Source organism: Dermacentor variabilis, chromosome 6 (assembly GCF_050947875.1).
Source record: "Dermacentor variabilis isolate Ectoservices chromosome 6, ASM5094787v1, whole genome shotgun sequence".
NCBI classification, from domain to species: Eukaryota; Metazoa; Arthropoda; class Arachnida; order Ixodida; family Ixodidae; genus Dermacentor; species Dermacentor variabilis.
The window spans coordinates 68099741-68123050 of NC_134573.1; the positions used below are offsets into that span (position 1 = coordinate 68099741).

General features: G+C 47.3%; 1 protein-coding gene across 1 annotated transcript in view; it reads right to left on the minus strand.

The window, feature by feature from the left end:
* The window catches only part of LOC142584837 (F-box DNA helicase 1-like), a 166885-nt gene that overhangs the window by 87093 nt on the left and 56482 nt on the right, over positions 1-23310 (minus strand). Inside the window, exons 6-8 of the mRNA XM_075695132.1 lie at positions 13749-13853; positions 13129-13226; positions 2735-2813 (exon numbers count right to left, since the gene is read on the minus strand). Of these exons, the coding sequence (XP_075551247.1) occupies positions 2735-2813; positions 13129-13226; positions 13749-13853 (282 nt within the window). The remainder of the gene's footprint in view (positions 1-2734; positions 2814-13128; positions 13227-13748; positions 13854-23310) is intronic.

Genomic DNA, 23310 nt, shown 5'->3' on the forward strand with positions numbered 1-23310 from the left:
GGCGTTAGTCGGTGCTGTTCTCAGCGCGTAGGCGTACGGGTCCAAAGCGCGGTCTGATAACTCCCAACTACGCTGGACCTGCTGCTCCGCGAACGATGCCGACGCGTCAACTCTAGACGGGTGGGAAGGGATCGCGCCGCCGTTCCACGCGCAGCGAGGCTCGAGTGACAGCGCCGCGGGTGGAGGCGGGCGGTATGCTCGCGCCGCGAGAATGTCCCCCTGGATGCGCTTCGCCTCGGCGGCGAGTTCGTCTAGGTCTGTAAACCTACATCCTCTGAAATAGGCCGCGAAAGTGGGGTGTGCCTGCCGTGTGACACGCTCAACTTTCTCTGCATCGGTGGCGTGAGGGTTCGCGAGACGATAAAGTTCGTCCATCGCTCGAACATATTCCAGCAGGGACTCGTCCGGATGCTGGGTACGAAGCTCCAACTCTCTCCGCAAACGCCACTCGTAATTGGGCGGAAGAAATTCCTCGCGGAAGTTCGCGCGGAACTCTTCTACCGTGCGGCATCGGTGTCCAGTCAGTCGGAACCATCGAGCCGCCTGGTCAGTTAGTGAAACCGGGATCACGCGCGCGACTAGTTCGGCGTCTGAAAGCCCGGTTGCCTGCTGGTAATACTGCAGACGGTCGAGGTACTCACTTGCACTCGTGCGATCGTGGTACCCACTGTAGGTAGGCATGTCTACCTTAATCCGTGGTCGCTCGCTCTGCGACGAGGCCTGCATTGTGCCTTGCAGGGCGCCGGCTAAGCTCTGCATGATTTGCAACGCATTTTGCAGCATTGCCTCGCTAGACGGCAAACTCTCGCCCAAAGGGCCGGATGCCTCTGCCGTCCGGGTCGAGTTATCTAGTGGCATGTGTGCCTCTATGTCCGCGTCGCGATGCGGCGAGGGGCTCGACGGGGTGCGCCTCGTATTAGGGTTAACCCCTGCCCACGTGGCATTTGCGCCCGCCTGACTGTTCCGCGTGAAACACTCAAAACCAAAGCTGCTGGTTTGTTCAGCAGCTGCCGCCGCGTTAGCAATAGGCCGCTGACTTTGCGTCGCTACATTTGACAACATGAACAAATCTGAGAGGTCAGACAAGCCAGCCGCCATCGTTCGCTGAAACGTGGGTAGTCCTAGCGCCAACACACACCAGAAGACTCGCCGTGTTGCCGAATTCGATCCACGTTGGTAGCGCCAAATGTGGGGGTTCCACTCTGCGTGCGGCTAGGGCTGAAGGCGAGCTCCGGATCTAGCCCCACGCAGTCGCTTTGTGTTACTCCCCAACCCGTAGCGCGGGAATCGCGGCTACGTCGGGTTCGAACGAATAAGGCAACCAGCGGCGTCAACTGTAAGAACGTTTATTGCTACCGGCAATAAAGAACACTGGCAGAGGGGCGTCCTCTCTGTAATAATAATAAATAGGCTGGCCTCGTTGCCCGGGATAGTCAGGCAACGTGGTCACTCACGTGTTGCGGCAGGTACTCCAGTCCGGCAGGTTAGGGGTCCGGCCTCAGAGAGAGAGGGTCTCCCCCGGTCGCGCTGTTTTGTACCTTTTTACCTGGGCGAGAGGAATGTCCTCCTCGCCCATCCTCCCCGCGAGTCGGGGAGGAAGGGCGCGCGCGTCGCGAGAGCGAGGGAGAATCGGGAGAGGGCAGACTGCGCCTCTCCCCTGTCTATGCCGGCTCTCGACGCGACGGCGTGGGGGAAGATGGGCGCGTGTGCTCCCCACACAGTACAGGTGAATGCCGGCGCAAAGGCGCTGGGTGCCTCAATACCTATAAAGTAAACTGCTGCCTTCTGGCCCAGCGATACAGCTTTGTCTGGTTTTTGTCTCGTAGCTGCCAGCTGTTGGCAGGTTGAACATATCGACTGAGAATCCGTACTTTCTTTCAGGGAGTCATGGATAGCTTCTCTCGACTTCCAAGATCATGGATGGTGTGCCCTGTGGTATCCGCAAACGAGCGAGGGCACCCTCGTTTTTCTCATTGATTGAGATTGCTAGCAATATAGTACAGTTCCTAATTGTTCTCAAGTGAGAGTCGAGGAAGGCCTTGCATTTAGTGCTGCTACTCATGCTGTTACTGTCACTGCCTCAGCAGGCTGGCACATAACCAGCAGGGAGCACTGGCCACGACAAAATCGCCACACTGGGCATTCCCGCAATGCACCAATGCGAATGCATGATTATGATGCATGGTGATGCAATATCTAGTGCTTCTGCTTGACAAATCATGCCAACACCACTAACTTTTCAAACTGAAAATGAAATAATTCATTATAGTTGGCCTAACTTGTTTGCGCTTCAATTGCCCATGATGGTACACTTGCTATATTGCCGCCATATGCAACTATACCTTCAAAAGCACTTATTTTGGCTTTGCTTGCTACGTTATCTGTCACAGACATCTAACTGTGTAGCTGGGGCAGTTAGTGCCTGGTTCACTAAAAGCACGGTGTTCAAAGGTGAAGCTGTCGTCGGACATGAACTCGTATGTTGCGGTGGGCATAATGATTTGCGATAAAAAAGGCACTGAGGGTGCTCATGTGAAACATATGTGAAATGTTAAAGTAGATAGTTTCCCTTGCACATTTCAGGCAATCTGGGAGTGAAGAAAGTTCACTACACAAACGTGCAAACTGCAGAAAATTTCAGTGCTCTGTACATGGTGTCTTATATAGCACCTGTGTTACATTGTTTGAGGATCAATCAATCAATCAAACATCAACACAAGGCAGTGTGACACACCTGTTGTAGACGATGCAGAGAAATTTGGCTGCAGGCCTCAACCTGGCATATTCCATGAGCGTAGACGTCTTGCCTGTCCCTGCATGATGACAAGCAACTTATGTTCACCAAAGAGTTTGCCCTGATGAAGAAGCCAGACTTGCCGTAACTGAAGTGTACCAGTATTAAGTCTTTAGCCACACACAATTTTTTTTTTCAGGTCTCTTCCTCTCCACAGGTGGATGCAAAAGAACTTACCATAAAAACCCGCGTATAACACGCATCTTTCTTTTCTATTATTAGCATCCAAAATTTTTGCCTCATACTATATGCGTACCCGAACGAAAATTTCAGGCAGAAATTCAGGCTAGAAGTTTTGGTTTCGTGATTGCTGCGTGGCTATGGGTTGATTTCGTTATTGCTGCATGGCTACGGCTTGGCTTCCTTATTGCTGCATGGCTATGGCTTGGTTTCGTTATTGCTGCGTGACTACAGCATCATTTCTTTATTGTTGAGTGCGTACCTTGGCAGCACACGTACAAACCACCCTTCACGAAGTGCATCTTTTTTATTCCGCATTGAAGGGCCAAGATGTCAGAACCACGAAAACAGTACTCAGCTGCTTTCAACAGAAAGGTTATTTTAGCTGCACAGGACATCGGCAACAGTGCGGCCCGGGAGACAGTTTGGCGTCAACGAGGGAAGCATTCGCAGATGACTTCAACAGAAGGAAGCCCTTTTCACGTGCAGCAGAACGCGAAGAAGCTTTCGCAGCTCGAAGAGTGGGGCATTCCCAGAAATCGAACTCACCCTGACAGAGTTCGTACGCCAACAGCGAGCCGCACATCTAGCTGCGAGTGTGGAGCTTATGCAGGCAAAAGCTAGGGAGCTTGCAAGAGAAAAAGGGCTACCGAGCTCCGCCTTCAAAGCTAGCAAGCACTGGATTTATCGTTACATGTGGCGTGCTGGTTTTTCCTTACGCCGCCGAACTTCGATTTCGCAAAAGCTGCCCGAATCGCTCGAAGAGCTGCTTTTAGCTTTCCAGCGCCATGTTATTTCGCTGCGCAAGTCCAAGAACTTCCAGCTAGGGCAAATCAGCAATGCTGACCAAACGCCGATTTACCTGGACCTGCCATCGCCCCTCACTGTGCATGGAAAGGGCTCTAAACAAGTTTATATCCGGTCCACTGGCAGCGAGAAAACGCGAGTTACCGTCACGTTGTCGTGCACGGCACACGGACGCAAACTTCCGCCCTATGTCGTCTCCAAGCGAAAGACAGTGCCTAAAGGTGAGGAGCTGCCAAAAAATGTGGTCGTGAGAAGCCATAAGAAAGATTGGATGAACGAGAGTCTTGTGCTCGACTGGATAAAGTCCATCTGGTGTAGGTGGCCTGGCGCACTGTTGTCGTTCCTGTCCATCCTCGTGCTGAATGCGTTTCGTTGCCATTTTACCGACTCAGTGAAGAGGCTGTTGCGTGAATCCGGCACTGAACTCGTCGTTATCCCGGGTGTGATGACGTCTCAGCTGCAGCGTTTAGATGTTTGCGTGAAAAAGCCGTTCAAGGACGCGGTCAAGCGGTGTTTTGTAGATTGGATGCGCTCAGGTGGGCCTGCAGTGATGCCGACCGGGCGGCTGAAGCGGGCTTCGCCAGCCACGCTATGCAAGTGGATTGTGGATGCATGGGCCAGCCTACCAGAGGACCTTGTGCATTGCGCATTCAAGAAGTGTGGCAGCTTGAACGCGCTCGATGGCACAGAGGATGAGTACCTCTGGGAAGATATGTCCGACAAAAAACTATCCAAAGAGAGCGCAGCTGAGGAAGACAGTAATTCCATTTCGCGTCCCAAAAATTTCATCTCGTACTATGTGCGGGTTCGTATTATACGCAAGTTTTTACGGTACATTATAAGTTCATTATCTCATCTTCCAGCTGACAAAAATTCCAGTTACATAAATCTCAGTTTAGTGCAAGAACGGCAGGCTCCTGCTGAGGACACTGCCATTTTTTCCAGAACTACTTTGGCCATGCAATGTTGACAACTGTAGAAAAAGAAGAGGTTCAGGACACAGAATGTGAGGGCTCGTGCCAGTGCCATCTTAGTTACAGCTGTTCAAGCAACAGTCCACATCCAATGGGACGTGAGTCTCTGTCTCCAACATGCAAAACACACAATATTATCTTTGTCCACTACAGTACTGCCTGCCGTGGCCTCATAGATTTTTGCACAGACACCACCACTCTTCGGGTCTGTGTATTGTAGGAGACCCAACAAAAACTACTCAGCACAATAGCTGTGCAAGGACACAATGGTTAGTGCACATGGCTGTCAGTTGCACATTGCCACATGGGCACGAGTCAGTAGCAGTGGAGGGCCAAGTTCCTTTAACACGATAGCGTTAAGGAGCCAGTGTCACAGAAAATCCGACATCAAACGTCGTTTCGGCAAAAAGGTTTTAGAACCACCCATACCCAGGCCATCCATGTGACGCAAGGGATGAACTAAACTAATTGAACTTCTCAAGCAAAAATATGTGTAAAAATCATAACCTACAACATACACACCACCTACAGATATGATAGCTCTTGGACTGTAATTTGACTATACGAGAAAACATAATTCTGTTAGGCGAAAACTAAAGAAAAAAACCCTTTTCCAGCATTTCTACGATTCACAGACTGGGCGCATCATCCGCCATTCGCATGCGCTGGTGCGCAAGTGTTTTGGGGGCCACGGAGTGGCGCGCCCAGCTCCTTGAAATACCGCTAGCTGGGGCTGGCCTTTGCCGCATCGCAGCCCACGCAAGATGACACATTTCATACCACAAAACCCGCCTTCGTGAGTAGCGTTCGCGGCCAGCGTTTCCCGGTAAACATTAGTGTTACATATGCTGGGGAGCATGAGAATCAGTCAAGGATTTTTTAATGCTATTGCGTTCCACTCTTAAAGGCAAAGCTTAAGTGTCCTCCAATATTTTTTTCTTTTTTTACTGCCCATCAAGACTGAACCTGAAAGGATGCGATGGCCTGATGACAACACAACTGCAACTTAATGACAAGGGCATGAGAACGGTTTAATGCAGGGGGTTCTCAAACTGCGTTTCGCGGAACAAAGGGGTTCCACAAACGGCATCATGCTGGGCAACGTGGGCTCAAGAATGTTGAAAAACGAAAACCAGTTTTCCCCTATTCATTTCCGCAATTTCTTGATATAAAGAAGAAATGTTAGATTGCGTTATGGATTTAACCAGCCACTGCATGCCACAGCTGCACTTTGGTTGTCTTCGTGAGGGACCCACATGGCAGCAGTGTGCAAGGCTAAGAACTGTGAAATTTGCAGGACCATGGTGGCAACATTAAGGGACTTTCATTCATGTTTGTGAGGGCGGTTCGTATGAGGACAAATCAAAAAGTCTCTGCCCCTATTCTTTTTTGCCAAATTAAGGCTATAGTTGCAAAGTCAACAGATCCATTCCCAGTGGTGGACCTTTCTTGGACCGCAGACCAGCTTATCTGCCGGTAGCTCCGCGACACGGTGCTGCTGTCAGTTGTTGAAGATGGTGGTTGTGCTTCACACGTCGACAGTGTACAAGCAACGAAGTGTTGTTAGTTTTCTATGGAGCAAGGGACAAATGCCCATCGAAATCCACAGGGAAATGCAGCTCACGTATCGGGAAAAGTGTCTCGCTCTGAGAAGTGTGAGGTGATGGTGTTGCGAGTTCGCAAAAGGCCGTGGAGACTTGCATGACAATGAGCATTCGGAGAGGCTGCATGCGTCACTGTCTGACCACAGGGGGATCTCAAATTTAGTGCTGTGATGGGACAAATATCTGAACCGGAGTGGAGACTGAGTGGAAAAAAAGTGTAAGGTATGTAGAACAGTACGTATATATGTAGTTACCTGTATGTACTTCATTTTGGCTAATAAAAGATAGGGGCAAAGGCTTTCTGATTTGCCCTCGTAATACACTAGTGCGGGAAATCTTGCAAGCTGAGGGCCATTTAGCAGCATTTGCCTGACAGACTCTTGTCGATGGATGATGATATTCGCTGTTTGAGCAGCGCACTGTAACAGACACGCGGGGCTTTTCCCGCATGATTTGTGGTACAGACATGCATTGGTGTCGCCATGGTACCATAAAGTTTCCTATAAATTGAAACTCTATGCACTGCAGCAGTTTAAGCTTATATGGGAAAAAAAATGCATGACAAGCATTTTGATGAGCGTGAGGGGCACCACTGCAAGCCACAGTTGCTGCATGCTGGGCGACGTGAGCTTTTAGGCATTGCCGTAGAAGAATACAATAGTAGAATACAATGGAGTACAATACAGTAGAATGTCATTTATACGTTCTGAAAAAGAAAACACGCAAGGAAAAACGTACTAGCCGAAAAAACGTACGATCCAAGGTAACTAAAGAAATTTGACAGATTCAGCTATTGTTGACATCTACGTAATGAAAAGTGTCGCGTCGTTCGTTGCTGCACGAGACGCCAATGAGCATTGAGCTGGTGGTGCTCCGGCGGCCGGAGGCACGTTCTGCGGTCTTCTTATTGCGTGGTGTTTTAAGAGGGCATCGGGAAACTGAAACAAAATCGACCTGATGGGCGACGCCTGATGGCGCCGAAGTGAAACGTGATGCCCACATCGTGCTGCCTGCAGCAGAAAACGGAGGCGCATTTGGGATATCGCGTACTAAAAGCTGTGATGCGGTACGCTACCAATTATCGGCACTACGCATCACGTGCTGTAAAAGAGATGCGTGAAGATGCTTATCGCAATAAGTTTGGCGGCGACAGCTGTGAATCGAGCGGAAATTTGCCGGTACCGGAATAAAACTGTGTGCGCTGCTGTTTTCACATGAGACGGGTGGCTATATACCCTTCCTGATCGCGCACGCCTTGCACCTTTTCTTGTCCATATGGGACCTAGTGGCCAGAAAACGTATATGATTGCAGTCTGCAGCAGGGTACGGCGGCACATTTTGTTTATCGCCTGTTAAAAGCATGCACTACGCTTGCAACAGCACCACACACTGTGAAACAGGTGAAGGTGCTTATCGCGATATGATTGGCGATGATAGCAGTGAATAGTGCATGCGATGACCCCAGAGATTTGCAGGTACTGAAATGAGGAACTGAGCGCGCACCGGCATTTTCATGTGAGACGGGTGGGCGACTATTGCGGTGAAGCTGCCACAGTGGGCAGCCATATATTATTCTCGATCGCGCATGCCTCATGCATTTTCTTGTTTACATGGGATCCAGCAGCCAGAAAACGTATCATACAATCACAGTTTGGTGACATACTGAATGTTGGTACCGAAAAATCTTGTTTTCTGGGCACATATAAACCAGTGAAAAATCGTAACTCTAATGGGTCATTTCTTTGTGTTCACAATTGCAAACGGTGGTGCCGGGAAAACTCATGTAACGCAAACGTATCAACGAGGTTCTACTGTGTTTTTGAAGGATATTCTGCAATGCGAGTGACTTGTGACATATGTGTGCAAAAAAAAGAAATGGGCTCCAATCCATGTTGTTAAGAGGGTGGCCAGCAAAGTTGTGGTATCACCTGATCCAGTAGACCAAAGTGACATAGCCTTGAACTGAGTCCTATCGAGCCCGAGCATAATGCCATTGTGCAAGTTGAAGCTGCTGTTATTTTAGTCACTCATCGTATTCACGCTGCTCTTCAGGTGTCCTAACAGTGCATGGCTTGCTTTGGGCAGAAATTGCTGTGTCCTGCCTAGCCTGAGCTCTATGCCGTTGTGCATATTCACGTTGCTGTTGCCGTCACCACTCATCGTGTTCACACTGCTCTTCAGGAGTACTAAGTATGCGTGGCCTTTTCATAGCGCTATAAGAACACAAATTAGGTCAGGTTCTAGGTGGGTTCTTCTTTTACACATGAAAGTGTAGTTATGTCACTCCCCGCTTCGTATGCTACAACAGAACTGTTTGTCGGCCTAGTTGGTGCTTGCCAAAAGAGGTTTTTTGCTGCAAATTAAAACACAAGAAGCCATCATTTATGTGTCTTCCTTTTGTGCGTGTTTTAATTTAAATTAACGTGTCTGTCACATTACAGGATTTTGCACCATTAGGTATTTTTCTGTACAATTGATGCAGATCGATTTTTTAATGGCCATGTGGCACTACACCCACAAGGCAGCTACCGAGGCTGTGTTTCTTCTGTTTTTATTATTTTGCAATGTTGCACCAAACTAAAGTGGTTGCCTGGTATCGTTTCAAGTATCTGTAAAGTGGGACCCCGATTATGTTCACTCCGATATTGCAACATCCTGTGTGTTATGACAGATTATCATAGTGCCGGCAGACTCCCCATAGAGACAATGCATTAACTACCTTGATTATACGATGCAAGATTGCAATCGTCCCACTCATTTGACGACTCGTGCGAAACTGCAAACACAATGGCAAACACGGAACAAACGCTGCCAGCATGTGGCAGCTACCTTGCGGCGCCATTCGCTCCTGACGGAAGGGGAGAATGCCCCTTCGCATACGGAAGGCTCTGACTGGTTTCCAGGCTCCCCCACCCCGGCTTCTGTTTTTATTCCCGAGTATTTGCTGCCTTCTCAACGTTCGTTTCCCTTCTCCATCTTTCCAGTGCTCAACCACCGCTCAGCCATCTGCCTTTGTTGCCATCTCATAAAGCTTTCTCTCTCTGCATTTTTTTGTGTTGGTGGTCCGTTCTGGCTTCCCCCCATTTTTTTTTACAGCACCGCCCGCTCCTGTAGCGAGGGTTCTGTACCAATAATGACCGCGAGAAAAAATTCCCACATGCAAAGTGGACAGAGGGAATGGTGACAAAAGCAGGGGCCATGGACAGTATTCTTTGGCAATCACTTTTATAGATAGTTTCATTTCCCAAGATTTCACCTGAGCTGGCACCGAATGCATCCACGTGTACAGCCAACAGTGCTTTTGGGGCTGTGCGAAGCTCGCTATCTTAGCACAGTGTCAAGAGCGCTATGGGCCATATACTTTGACACGTCCAGCACTGAGTCTCGCGAAAGTGAAACTATTACGAAAGTAGTAGCTCAAGAATACTGCCCCAGTGCATGTGGAAAGCATGAAAGCATGTGCAAAGATCGAACTGATTAGCCACCGGAAGGCATGCAGGTCCTGTCAGACACGCCTGTTCATGCAGGGAGTTCAGAGCTTTCTGTCTACACGCGGGCACACAAGACTTCTCACGCGTCCATCATTTGGTTCTTGGTTTAGTGTGGGTTATCGTATGAGACAAGGCATGCGAGGAGGTATTCCCTTGTGCCGACACTGCTGGCTGCCATCTCGAACGAGGATGACACCACAGATGCTGCCATGCCTGTGCCTACGTTTGCGGATGTGCGACGTAGCATTAACAACATTCAGAGACCCTTCTGTACAGGCAACCTCCTTGTGAACACTGCTGCGCTTGAAAAAAAGCTCTTGCTGCGCGGCTCAAAGAAAGCCTATAAGAGATTGACCAATTTTTCTAAAGTGTGTAGGTGAGAAAAGAAAGTTTAACAGCCTGGAAGTCACGTATCATGATACAAGCTAAATCCCTCTAATAACAGGCACGGCCGCTCGATCCAAAAGCACAAGGTGCGGCCCGCTGCATCGCGCCTGAATGGCGTCTCGGGCCTAGTTCTCCGTGCGCCCGCTGCGGCACCACCGCTCGGGGATGGCTGCTGATAGAGAGCGCCTTCACAGCTTCATCGGCACGCGCGATCTCCACTCCAGTCAAGGCATAAATAATGCGTTTTATACTTGGAAAATGCAGACAAAATCTTTTAAGTCGTCGATGGATGTGCTGATTACGCCACAAACGCCAACAGATTGTCACAGGGGTGGAAATCTGTTCTAGAATACGCCTGAACGCTATCCGTGACCGTTGCCCGTATGATGCACGACCGGTTGGTGCACGTCCATCGAGAGGTTCTGCTTGAAGCAATCTATTAGTACTTTTATTCACTTCTCGTGAACACGTACGCAAAGTAAAAACTTTACATAGGGAGAACTTGTACGGGTTTCCCAAGTAATTCAAACCAACTTAGATGAAATAAAAATGCTTATCATTGCAAATAATCATCAGTGCTTGTTTCTCATGAAAACGAAGCATATTGAGTGATGCTAGAGGTTATCTAAGGAGTGCGTCTCTTTTAACGAAGCTTCAAAAGGCCTCTACTTCGAACATGCTTATGCCCTTTATTTGAGCACGCTTTCCGTAAAACACATTCCCGCAGTATTCTTTCATTGTAGGCAGGTTTTTTTCCCCTGAAGTGGCCACTTAGTTGCTGATAAAAACAGCAGCTTTGTCTCCTTTTTCCGCTCTTTGTAATACCTGAACAAAGGACTGAATTTTGTTGTTGTTTTCATAAACTAAGAGGCGGTTTTTCATTTCGTCCCGTTCGGACTGCAATTTTTTCAACTCTTCTCCTTGACGGGCAACTTTTTTTTTTTTCAATCTCTTGGCTGCTTGCTTTGACTGTTCTAGGACGTCCACAATATCTAATGTAGTTTGGCAGGCCTGGTCAACAGAAAAACTACGTTCAGAGCATGATTCTAAGGCAGTCTTTGGAACTAGAGCTTCCACCTCATCGCTGAGAAACTGCAAGGCACTTTCGATGTTGGGGCTTTCTCCTGAGCTGCCGCAATTATCGCTTGCTTCAACTACTGTGTGATCAGTAAAGTTTCCTTGATGGCGTTTTTTGGGCTGCACATTCTCCTTTTGCAGGTACTGTGGATATTTGCAAAACACGGTCGGTACCGCATTCGGAAGCAGGGGCCTAAGTTCCGTGTTCGTTTTATAGTCACTTTGTGTAAAGTGCAGGGAACATACCAGAGATCTATCGCTCAGTTCCCACTAGCTTCCTTTTCCCGACACTCCTTGGCGAGAGATATTTTTTAGCCACGCTTCTCGACGCTCCAAGTCGCATGGGAACTCGTGATGTTTCACAGTCGGGTCCTTTTTGGCATTCGTGTCGCAGAGTGGCACACAACATTTGCGCGTCATCGCGCCACTTGAACGAGGCTGGCTACGGCACACATGCACACCAAAAAGCCTTAACAAAGCACAGCAAGCACAGGCAAACTTGCTCACACACACGCACGCGAAAAAGCACGAGATTAATGCATACCGCACGAGGCAAACACGTTCCGACGCGAACCGACTTGCTCACACACACGCACGCGAACCAACTTGCTCACACAGACGCACGCGAAAAAGCACGAGATTAGTGCGTAGAGATCGAGGCAAACATGTTCTGACGCGAGAACCAACGCCCGCTTAGCCCCGGCACGAAGTTGCGAAAGCATCCCCGACCGGTCGCGCCCTCACCAAGAAAAGCAGTCGCAACTGTAAACTCGGCCGAGACGCGCCTGCCTATTGTCCGCGGCGCGACGTAGCTGGCCGCACCTTGCTTTGCATCGAGCGGCCATGTAGCAGGCTTGGCACCAGCACTACATTATTCTTCTCTTCTTTATTCATTTTTGCTGTTTTGGCTTTTCAGCCTTTTAAGGTATTAGCAGATAGTTTATATCGAAGCTCCTTGCAATTCTTTCATGCAAAACCATAATTTCTGTTGGTTGGATTATACGTCGTTTTCACACAGTCCCAAGAAAGTCATATAATTGGACTTCCATTGTACTAAGTAGAGCAAACTTACACCACACTTATATTTACTTTGAGTACTAAATAAACATTTATTTCTTAATTGCAAATGTATATGGTCTGTAAATTAAAGGGGGGGGGGGGCCTTTCTCTCCTTTACTTTTCCTGTCATTGCCTCCTGAAGCATTGTCAGATCACACATGACAACAAGCAGAATTGGAAAGAACTACAAGAGTTTCAATGCAGATTCTTTCTTCATGAGTAGGTGGATTGCAACTGAAACTCAGCCCACTGCATGCAGCATTAAATTAAAAACAGAAGATGAACTGAACAGAACTATTCCGGTCCGTTTGCTGCAGCAAGATTAGCAAGTATGCATGAAGTGCCTGCATTTCCGATCGCACTAAGGACAGCCTTGGTTGCACAAAAACGAACAACATAAAGAATATCAGAGCTGAGTTCAGGTAATCTGAAGTTATTTGGGCCTTCCCTAGAGCATGGGAATCATTTATCTCATACAAGAGGCTTTAAGCCTTTGTCCAACGTTCCCACTCTAATGAGCCCTACCAGAGGGCCCACAGACCTTCTGAGTCATTTTTCGATCCAGTTGAGAACACTTCCTTCAATGAGTTCTAGTTCAGGTTCGGTCCTAGGATGCCAGGAAAATAATGGTTTGCTTCGGTTCCGGTTCAGTTGAAAACAGTACAGCTACAGTTTTCGGTTCAGTTCCAGTTTGGTTCGACAGCTTGCTTTCAAATCACTAACAAAAATCAGCTGGTTAAAAGCAGCACACTCACCAGCAAACGCCAGGATGCGCACGACGTCGGTGGGTGCCAGCTCATGATTGATGATGCGCATCTGCTCGTGGGTGAAGCGTACACGCTGCCCCTGCTCCCTGCAAGAAGGGCTGTGATCTCGGCAACAACCAAAAGACAGACACACATGGAACTGCAGAATGCATTCCCTTTGGGTAGAAATTATTATTTTTCTGGGGTTTTACTTGCTAAAACCACGACACAACTGTGAAGGACATACAGTAGTGGGAGACTGAAATAACTTCGGCCATCTTGGGCTTTTTAACATGCACCTAGGTCTAATAAGCGTGCCAACATTTTAGCAATACACCTCCATCAAACTATGGGTGCCACAACCAGGAACAGAAGCCGTCACCATAAGCTCAGCTGTACAATGCCATAGCCAATAAACTACAGTGGTGCGTCACTCCCGTTAGTACAGTGAACCTTTACTTTAGCAAAGGTTTCAGCTGGATGAAGTTTTCTTTAGAATCGTTGGCATGCATTAACACGGGACTCGTGTAAAAGAATTTCAGTTCACCTCCGAAATGGTACAAAAGAATAGCAGCTGCCTCCTTTTCCGGAAAAAAACTGCCACATTCAAGAGATGTGCGAGTGCATACCGAAACTTCCAGAGACTCTGCTGGCCCGGTCGGCTGGATATGTTGAGTGTCGCTATCCCTGGCCTCTCCATTACATGCAGCACGTAGTAGACGCGGTAGTGAAGCCTGCGCACACAATGCATGTGAACGCCAGAAATTTGTTGCACAGTCATGTTAGGGACAATACAAAAAGGAAAAAAATGTCTAGATTCATGACAGTAACTGTGTAGAAAAAAACATTATGCAGGTCTCACACACGGTGGGAATCAATGGTATGCAACACATTTTGCAGATAGCTTGCCACCCAGAATCATTTGGGTTACCACAAAGCACCACTAGTTGTCAATCATGCCATGTCATGCATATAGCACTCATATACAGCCATTAAAGATACGACCACAAGAGCATCATGACCACAAGCATGACATGCAGGCATGTCATTCATACTATCCACGTCAAGTCGTGACAAGCATGTCACGTCATTCACACCCTTCCTGTCATGCATATATACTGATACATATATTCAATTAAAGACACGACCGCAATCGCAACACATACCCAGTGGCCAAAATGTCATGCCATGCCATGTCATTCATGTCATGCATGCATATCCTGATATATATCCAGTTGAAGAAACAATGACGACGGCATCATGACCACGAGCACATGCCTAGTGGCCCAAATGCTATGCCAAATGTGTCGCAACATGCATGCATGTCAAACGTCATTTCATGACACTCATGTCATGTATATCCAGATACATGTCTACAGAAACAACCATGGCTACATCATAACCATGAGCACATACTTTGTGGCCCAAATGGCAAGTCATGCATGCATGTCACATCCTACATATCCTGACATTTATCTAGTTAAAAAAATTGAGAGCCCTTCTACTATGTGAATATGGAAGCTGCATTGCTCAATAGCTATATTAAGTTCTACAGGGTCCTGAATATTTCGCAGCATGTATTCGAAAAAAGGTTTTGCGCTCACCGCTGCGCTGTTCTCGCTCAGATTTTTCAGAATGATCGCATTTTGGTGTTGACTTCGTTTAGTATAACACTTGGCACAGTTAATTGTCTGGTTATTAAAAAAAAAGTGCAAATCTGCCTGTGCTTATGGGGATGTGAGCTGCTGCCAAGACGGCGCAAGCATAAACTTGTGTTGCCACCTGCCGTCATCTGCAGAAAGCAGCGTTTCAGGGAGGGCTGCCACGTGTTGCCCACTCCTGGAACAGGCGAACAGGCGACAAAAATTGGAGGCATACATCTCCCTGTGTCCAGGATTTTTGCATTGTGTGGTAGGAGGATGGCACTTAGATGCTTGTGCTTAGTGTGCGGGGCCAGGAAGTGAAATGCACAGGATTTCAATGATTGTGTTCAGCATGCGGAGCCAAAGAGTGCAGAAGTGCCCATGGTTGGTGCGCGTGCCGTGAGACATAGCTATTCCAGCAACGGGGCGGACCAGCTGATAAAACCACACAGTGCGGCGAGCTTTAGACGGGAGTGGATCGAATGCTGGGCCACGTCCAGACGTCCCGGTCTTGTGCTTTGCCTCGGCTTCTACCATCGTCATGTCTCTTGCTGAGCTGAGCGTCATCCCGGCTCTCACCACCACTGCTGTGCTGCCAAGCTCAAGCCACATTCCAGAGCTAACGCTCCAAACCTGGGCTGCATGCTGGTGCCGTGCTCCCGGAACTTGAGCCTGGCCTCTGCCGTCCAGGTTGAATCAGACTACACGCTGGAGCTGTGTTCCCGAGCCCGGGCCAGGTCCTGGCTATTGGTGCATTGAAAGTCGACAACCCTACGGCGTTCGCCGCTGCTGGAAGCCAGGCCCGTCAAGCCATCACCACGAAAACTAAGGTCCTAAGCCGGAACTGTGAATGCTTCAGTGTGCCTGTTGCTGCATAGAACCAGTGCTTACGTTTATTGATAAGCATCTTCCGTGTTAGTCACATGTGTTGCGGTGTTAGTATAAAGGTGTCTCTTTGTGTCTCTGGGTGCTTGCTTCATGCATCTGGCTGACCTGTGCCACATTTTAGCCCCACATGCTGCTTCGCCAACCTACATGCATTAGATACATGACAATACTAATGTACCCAGCAAAAAATATTTAAAAAACTCAGTGCCCTTCAACTTTGTGAAGAAGAATGGTCAGTGAAGCTGTGTATGTGGGCCCCTTAATGGTGAACTGCACCTCCGCTGCAGGCCGGCCTGGCAGTGTACTGTTTTTGGGATTGGCCCACATATGGGGAGTGCTTAATGTCTGCATCAACTCCGTCGCAGGTTGGCCCGGCATTGCACATTGCATTGATTTTTTTCTACACGTGGACATGATAATGGGAAAAGTAGGTCCTAATATCTTCGCTGTAAAAGAATTGTTAACTGCTGGAGTTCCACGTCTTAAGTTGCTATGGTGAACTTATTTTTTTGTGTGTGCAGTGCACTTGCATTGCAATTTGATTGTTTTCCCCTTTATATACTACCAGATGCCACGAATGTGACCTACTTCATACGAGCAACAACTTCTCTCAAGAGCAGATGCACAAAAATGTGTTATCCAGTTCATCAGGCCTGGAAAACACAGTGCAAGGTCCCTGGAAGCACCACGTGCACTTTTTCTCTGTCGTCTGCATCATGTGCCATTGCTCTTACCGCTGCTGCTGGCAGTGCCGTTTGCCAGTGAACTGCTGGTGCCTTACGGTCGCTGCCCGGTGCCTATACCAACTCGTCCAAAAAGCCAACCCTGTGAACTTTATTTCTAGTTCAACTGGTCCTTTTTCCTTCTTTTTGCACATCGTGACCCCTGTGCTGCTGTTTCACTCATTGCTGTAACTGTGTTTAGCGCCCCTCCTGTTTCCCGTTTTTCCTTATGTGCGCTTAGTGTCTTGGTTCCTTCACTAATTCTGAGTTGTGCTAATTCAAGAAAACGTCATGAAAGATGAACTCGCCCAAAGTGCCACTGTTGTGTGGCTAACTGCAACTGGTGGCCAAGAAGCGATTCAAGGTGACTGATGTTCACACTGGCAAGCCCAATTTGCCCATCAACAACACACTGAAAAGTCTAACGATTGGTGCTGTCACCATTTGCTCACACCAACATTGCCACGTAAAATAAGTGGCAGCATATACGATGTCTTGCTCCTACGCCAGTGATTGGTCCAGCATGTGTGCAACTCCAGTTGCAGAGCTAGAAATTAAGCAGGGTGCGACTGACCAAAAACAGTTGCTGTTCAGTCAAGGCAACCATTTTCAACCGTCGCTTGCAGCCAACTTGGTAACGCGACCTCTGCCGCCTAAGAGAGAGGTGCGACTAGGTGACACAACATCTGCGTAGGGCGGCAGCCTCCTTGGACGTGTTCCAAAAAGAAACTTTCATGTGCCACAGCTCAATGAACAACAATGCAACACAACAAGAGAGATCACATTTATGAGTGGGTAAAAAGAAGCAAAACAAAACGAGAAAACCCATGAAAGGTATACTCCAAGTGGCAATCAATGTCTGTTCAACTCACCCCCGTGATCACTGCGAACCAGCTCACGACGGTGCATGAAAAGTTCAGGAATTGTATAACTCAATTTCTGCCATGCAGGCATTATGTTTTGTCCGACTAATGCGCACCCAGTGCATAAGTTTCAGAGGTCCTGAACCTTAGGTATGATCTGCTTTTGAGGTGTACATACAACCAGCGCTTGCATGGACACATCAGACGTGTGTAAGCAGGGTTTCAACAACGCTTGCACCCATGTGCTGTATCTGCTGCACCCCTGCTTCGTACCTGCACGTCTGCACCAAGTTTGCACTAACAGTAGAGAGGGCGCAGCAAAAACGCGAACCAGCCTTGCACCTTTCCCACACCTTTTGAAACAAATGAAATGGTTCAGAGGGAACCCCTGCTGCACTGCTGAAACAAATGGCAGGATGCAGCACCTCCCGAACTGGTTCAGGCAGTACACGAGAATCAAACAGACCTATAATGGCGTGTGTTCCTGAACTAAATTGCATGACGAGACCAGGACAGAAAAAAAAAAGAATGTACTAACAGGACATAGTGATCCATTACACTGCATCAGGTATCCCTTTGGTTTGCTTTGCTTTGGTTTCAGTTTTGATGGTGCACTAGTGCTACTGTCTCATTCATTAGTGTCCCCAATGCATTAGCTGCACTTCCCCGGAACAAAGGGCTTGATGAACAATTTTTATGGTACCCTTTTTTTTTTAGTGCAAGGGTAAGTTTACCATTCAGTGCACAATACTCCGATGGCAACAGGGAGGATATTGTAGAAGATTTTTTTAACAGAATTTTGTAATCTGTAGCCACTATTGTGTTTGTCCGTTCCTATGCTGGAAACAATAATAGGTGAGTGCAATAGTGATTGTGCTGCAGCCTTGGTGGGAAGCAGGCAACCAGTGTGGCCTTAGCCATAAGAAATAAATATTTTGTTTATCGAGCCGATATTCATGTAGTTCATGCCTCCTGAACTGCTGTATTATTTCTGCAATAATAGCTACATGCTTTCGTGTTCTCCTGTCTAAATGCTTTGGTCGTATGCAATTCAAGCAAATTTCCTTTTTTTTTTTCAGCAAAGCCAAGTTGATTTTTCAAAAGTGAAACTACACTTTGACTACAGTGAACCGTACCTTCACATGCAATTTGCAGCTCGGAGTGTCGCTAGTCAGAACCACGTCATCTCTTGATAATGTAAGCAAGCTGGAGCGAGGAATTTTAGCTTGAATGCACGATTAGAACTACATACACATGCACAAGTGTGGAAAACACCGTAATGTTCATTGCCACGCACGGTGCACATTACCATGGTCTGGCTGTTTGCCCTGTCGAAAGCGCCACTTGTAAGCATGAACTTTTCTATCATAATACGCTCGTAAAAAAGCTAGGAGAAAGGGGGTGAGGGTGGTTAGGCACACAGAGTTTTTTTTTTTCTTTAAGCTTGCTATGAGTACGTTTTTGAGGGATGCATAAGCACTTAATTAACAATCTTTTATCTATAGACGAAGCGCAGAAGCAGCAGCAAACTTAGGATAGCAGAGACTGACAAGCAACATATTGTTTTTTAATCACAGTGACTTTACCAGCAAATTTGCTGTTGCCAATTTAGCCTGCTTCAGGAACTTGCTCGAACCAAGTGCACCTTTGGTGTCCTATCCAACGAAAAGTTCAGAGATTGAAGAGTGGATCTTTTTCGTAAACATAATTTATTTTTTGTGAAGCGTGACGTTGTAAGACAAGTTGAAATACATAAACATGAGTAATTTGGGAGGATTGATAGGCATGCTATTCAAATACATTTAAAATTCAACTGCTGGATTGAGTTCAATTTATTGCATCTGTAAGAGCAAGTAAAATTCTAGTAAATATTTACCTGGGGCCTGGAAATTTTCTACAAATACTGCTGAAAATCAATGAGTTTAACAAGAGATTTACGCACAAAGTTTACGAATTTGTAACTCTGCCCCAAAAACAGATATCACAATTTTACATACTGCAACTGTTAAGGCATCTAAAGGGACAGATTTGATGTATGAATTTAGCTCACGTAAAATTGTTGCATTGTTAACAAGGATGCTGCAAAGGCCTACGCAAAAATTACTGGTCTATTTCAGAGTGATGCATAGTAAACCAATTTTGTCCACTTTAGATTCTCACTAGGTTAAGCTAACAGAACCATGATATCATTATTTATCAATGAGTTCCAGAGTTGAAAATTAGGTATTCGAGTTTTAGGCAATTTTGTAATTCTTAGGCACGAAAAAGAATATTACTTGTCGAAAGTGTCACGTTGGTACAAGTTCAACAAATTTTACAGCGCAGCAGCAACCTTTTTGCACGAAGGTGCATTCTCCAGAATTAGCCAGGTGAAGCTGAGACAGAGAGAAAGACAGAAAGAGAGGTTGGGATTTATTTATTTATTTATTTATACAAGAACCTACAATGGCCAAACTGGGCATCATTGTAGGGGGCAAACAATACGATTCAGGTACAAAAGTAAGTGAAATTAAGTGATGCATACGGACAATATTGATTGACAAAACACAGGTGATCAGTTTTCATACAGAAACACACATTCGTGCAGCAGTGTAAAAAAAAGAGAGAGAGAGAGAGAGAGAATGGTGCAGTGACAATACGCTATGGTATGAATTCTACTCTTGTATGGCACAGGTAAAAAAAAAAGGTATGCTTGAGAATATTAATACGGCATTTATAGTGGCATACCTTTGGGACATGATCTATTCGTTTTGACATGGAAGTAGGATCTTTGAGGTATTCTTGTTTATTTATTACAGTTCTGTTATTAAAAATATTGTAAAACAGTGAGAACCACTGATACTTTCTTTGTGAAAGCAAAGGCCATCCGAGTTCTTTCTTCCCAGTAAAACCTCGTTATAACAATATAACAGATATAACAAAGTAAGTGAAATTCCCCTTAATATCCCCATAGAGATCCATGCATTTGAAACCAAGATTTATTGAAGTAAAATTGTCCTGACAATGAACATAACAAACTAGATTTGTATCTGAAACCAAAAAGTACCAGCCCCTGCACACCGAATACATTGCTTTACACGGTGTGTAGCATTGAGTGCAAAAGTTTGAAAATTTCTTATACATATCCTAGAGCACAGGAAAGACAAGAGACGAAGAAGGCAACACACAACACAAGCGCTCAACTCATAACTGCGCTCTAGGTTTTTTATGAGAGTGCAATACCAACGAGCCCACCTATACATCCTATTTCAAAACTCTTGCACGGTGAATATGCTGTTGCATAACACTAGTCATTGTCACCAATGTGTGCAGCTGCGCATTACATTGCATGTACAGTCAAACCAACTTAAAACAATATTCAAGTGCCACAAAAATTCCATTGTTATAATCGAGTTGCATGGGAAAAAAAATCGAAATGGGGGATGGTGTAGCTGTTCCGACAAAACTAAATGATGGGGAGGCCAGTTCTCCTCCCCACCACCTTCCTCCCTCCGGCTTCTGATTGTGTGGACCCATTTAACTGTTTAACTCTCCTTACTGCGCGCTCCGATCGCGCATTGTTAACAAGCTGTGACTGTTGGTGTTCAAGAATGGCACTGCTATAATGTCTGCAAAGAGGGGTCACGGGCAGCAAGTGACATACGAGCTCCACCAAGGCATTGCATTGGTGGCCCCAAAAGGTGCCTTTTAAAGAATGCAGAAATGTTGCCGTGGCAGCATCTCAGCTTGATAAATTCAGAAGAAAGGCTGGGATGAGATTGCCGCAAGCATCTTGCCACATACTTCCCACTAGGTTGCACGAGAAAACCCCATGTCCGTCAGCCTTGCTTGCTTTACGCAAAGCTTGCCGACATCCTTCTCAAAGACATTGAGGTGCTCCACATAGTGCAGTGGAAGGTCCCTCGCGAAAACAAGCCACTGAGGGCCTGACTCATCTACAGGGCCTCACGTGGGAATAATGTTGAGGCAGCTTGCCCTACTGCGCCAGCGCTGCTGTCATCGCCGTCACTGTCGCTATCCGATGCAAGCACGTTTGCAACGGTTAGAGGCATTCCATTTCCAAATCTATAGCAGTGTGTTTTCCTTTCACTGGCAACGTCATGCATTGCCGATGATCAGCGGGCTGATCAACCATCTTTCGTTTCGGCGGCGAGTCAAATGAGGCGGAGAAAACACGTGGCCAGAAACGACTTCAACACAACCGACAAACACGCGTACGAGCAACTTACTCCGTTAGCATAACTGTGCAGAATGAGGGCCCAGCCATGCCCAGCGAGCAATCTTTGAGCAGGATTGCCAGCGCAGTTGGGGCGGTCCATTCAGGTTTTGGAGGGTGGCGCGGTGCAGAGTTTTGCATGCAGCCCATTTGTGTTCGGAGGGGGGGGAGAAGGGCGATGAGAGTGATATACATGAGGCTGGCGTTGCAAAGAAGCATGTGGTGGCAGTTGGGGTGGTGGGCGATTGTGCAGCGGCTCGCATTTCACTTTTTTTTTTTCTTTTCACGGATTTTGCATTCCATTACCTTTCAGCACAAACACACAGCAGCCAGATTTGATCGTTACAAATGATAATGCAGCATGGGGGTATTGTAGTAGGTGGGTTATTTCCCAATAGAAAACACAAATGTTGACGGTGCAGTAGCTTTTCTTGTTATAACCAATATAGTGTTAAAATCGGTACTGTTATAAGTGGATTCGACTGTATTTTCCTCATTGCAGGCTCAGGCAGATAGGCATGGCCTCCAAGAGTAAACCGGTGCAATCTCGGAGGCTGCAAATCGGCCAAACGATGTAGACTCCCTTTAAAACGAACTCAAAGGGACCATAAAACTTTGTTTGTTTTATCAGAAGTTCGTCTTATAAGAAGAATAACTGGCAGCATGACCAGGTGCGTCCAAATATCTTCCTTCAAACAGTAAATAAAGTAATTTACAACAGGGGAAAAATGACATAAAAAGCATTTATTTAGCTGAAGTTAATAGAAATCTGTCTTCAAGCGGTACTTTTGCTTGGTTTTATCCAGTCTATGATGGATGTTTGGCGCTTCTGTGCAAATGGGCGAGTAGCCACAAATGATGTCATCTCACCTAATGACCTTAAAGATCCTTCTGTGCCTTCGTGCTGCTAGGAAAAGTTCTCTGGAGATTTCAAGCAGGCATCTGCCGCCTCACAGGTCATTGGTGCAGGCTCCGAGATGGCGTAAATGCACTCTCCGAGATAGCAAAGCAACACAACCTAGAGGAAAGCCTAGGTGATGTTGAGCGAAGTAGGGATGCAGAAATGAGGCAAAGCATCGCGAAAGAGGAAGGCAGGCAGAGGTGCGCTGGCGACTGCTACAGGTTTCATTTGCGATACGGACATACTGGGTTCGTCTCCTGATAACATCGTCCTCACGCGTCATACACTGTGTGCAAGTGAAAGCGTGCAACGGTGCTCGTGTGCAGAAGGAAAGAAAGAGGGGAAGAAGGAAAGAGGGGAAGCACGCCATCTTCTGTTGCGCGCATGGCACCGGGGAGGCGAGGGAGGGGGATGTTGTACTTCGTGGGGATGCGAGACTCTCATGCGTCCCCTGATATGTTGTTTTCCCACACAGCTCCCGTCTCCTGTAATGCGGCTTCGCTGCGTGGCCTGGGGCCCGCGGCGGTCGGTTATAACCGAAGTGCAGTACGAGAGATGGCGCGAGTGTTGCGCTGCTAACGCCGCCTCACGGCGGAGTAACTTGGGCGCGGAAAGGAGAAGGCGCTTCTTCTTTCGCTCACGGTCAGCAAGCAGCGTGGACGTGCCGCGCGTGCGCCGATCCATGCTTCTGCGAGACCGTCTCATGAGGCCTCGTTCGAACGCACCACCGTTCACGTGACCGTATGTGCAAACGACCAGGCGTTGGGATCCAGATGGGGCGAACCTATTCACTCGTTATCCGGTCGCGGTGAGTCGGATTTCTTAGATTTGTCACACGCCCATCGGCATGTTTTGTGGATAGCAACTCAGCCAGCAGGCACTGATCGATGAAAGGTGCAATAAATGCCCTTGTGATTGCTTGCACTACTGTGTTGTCGCTCCTTTGTCCCAAGAGCAC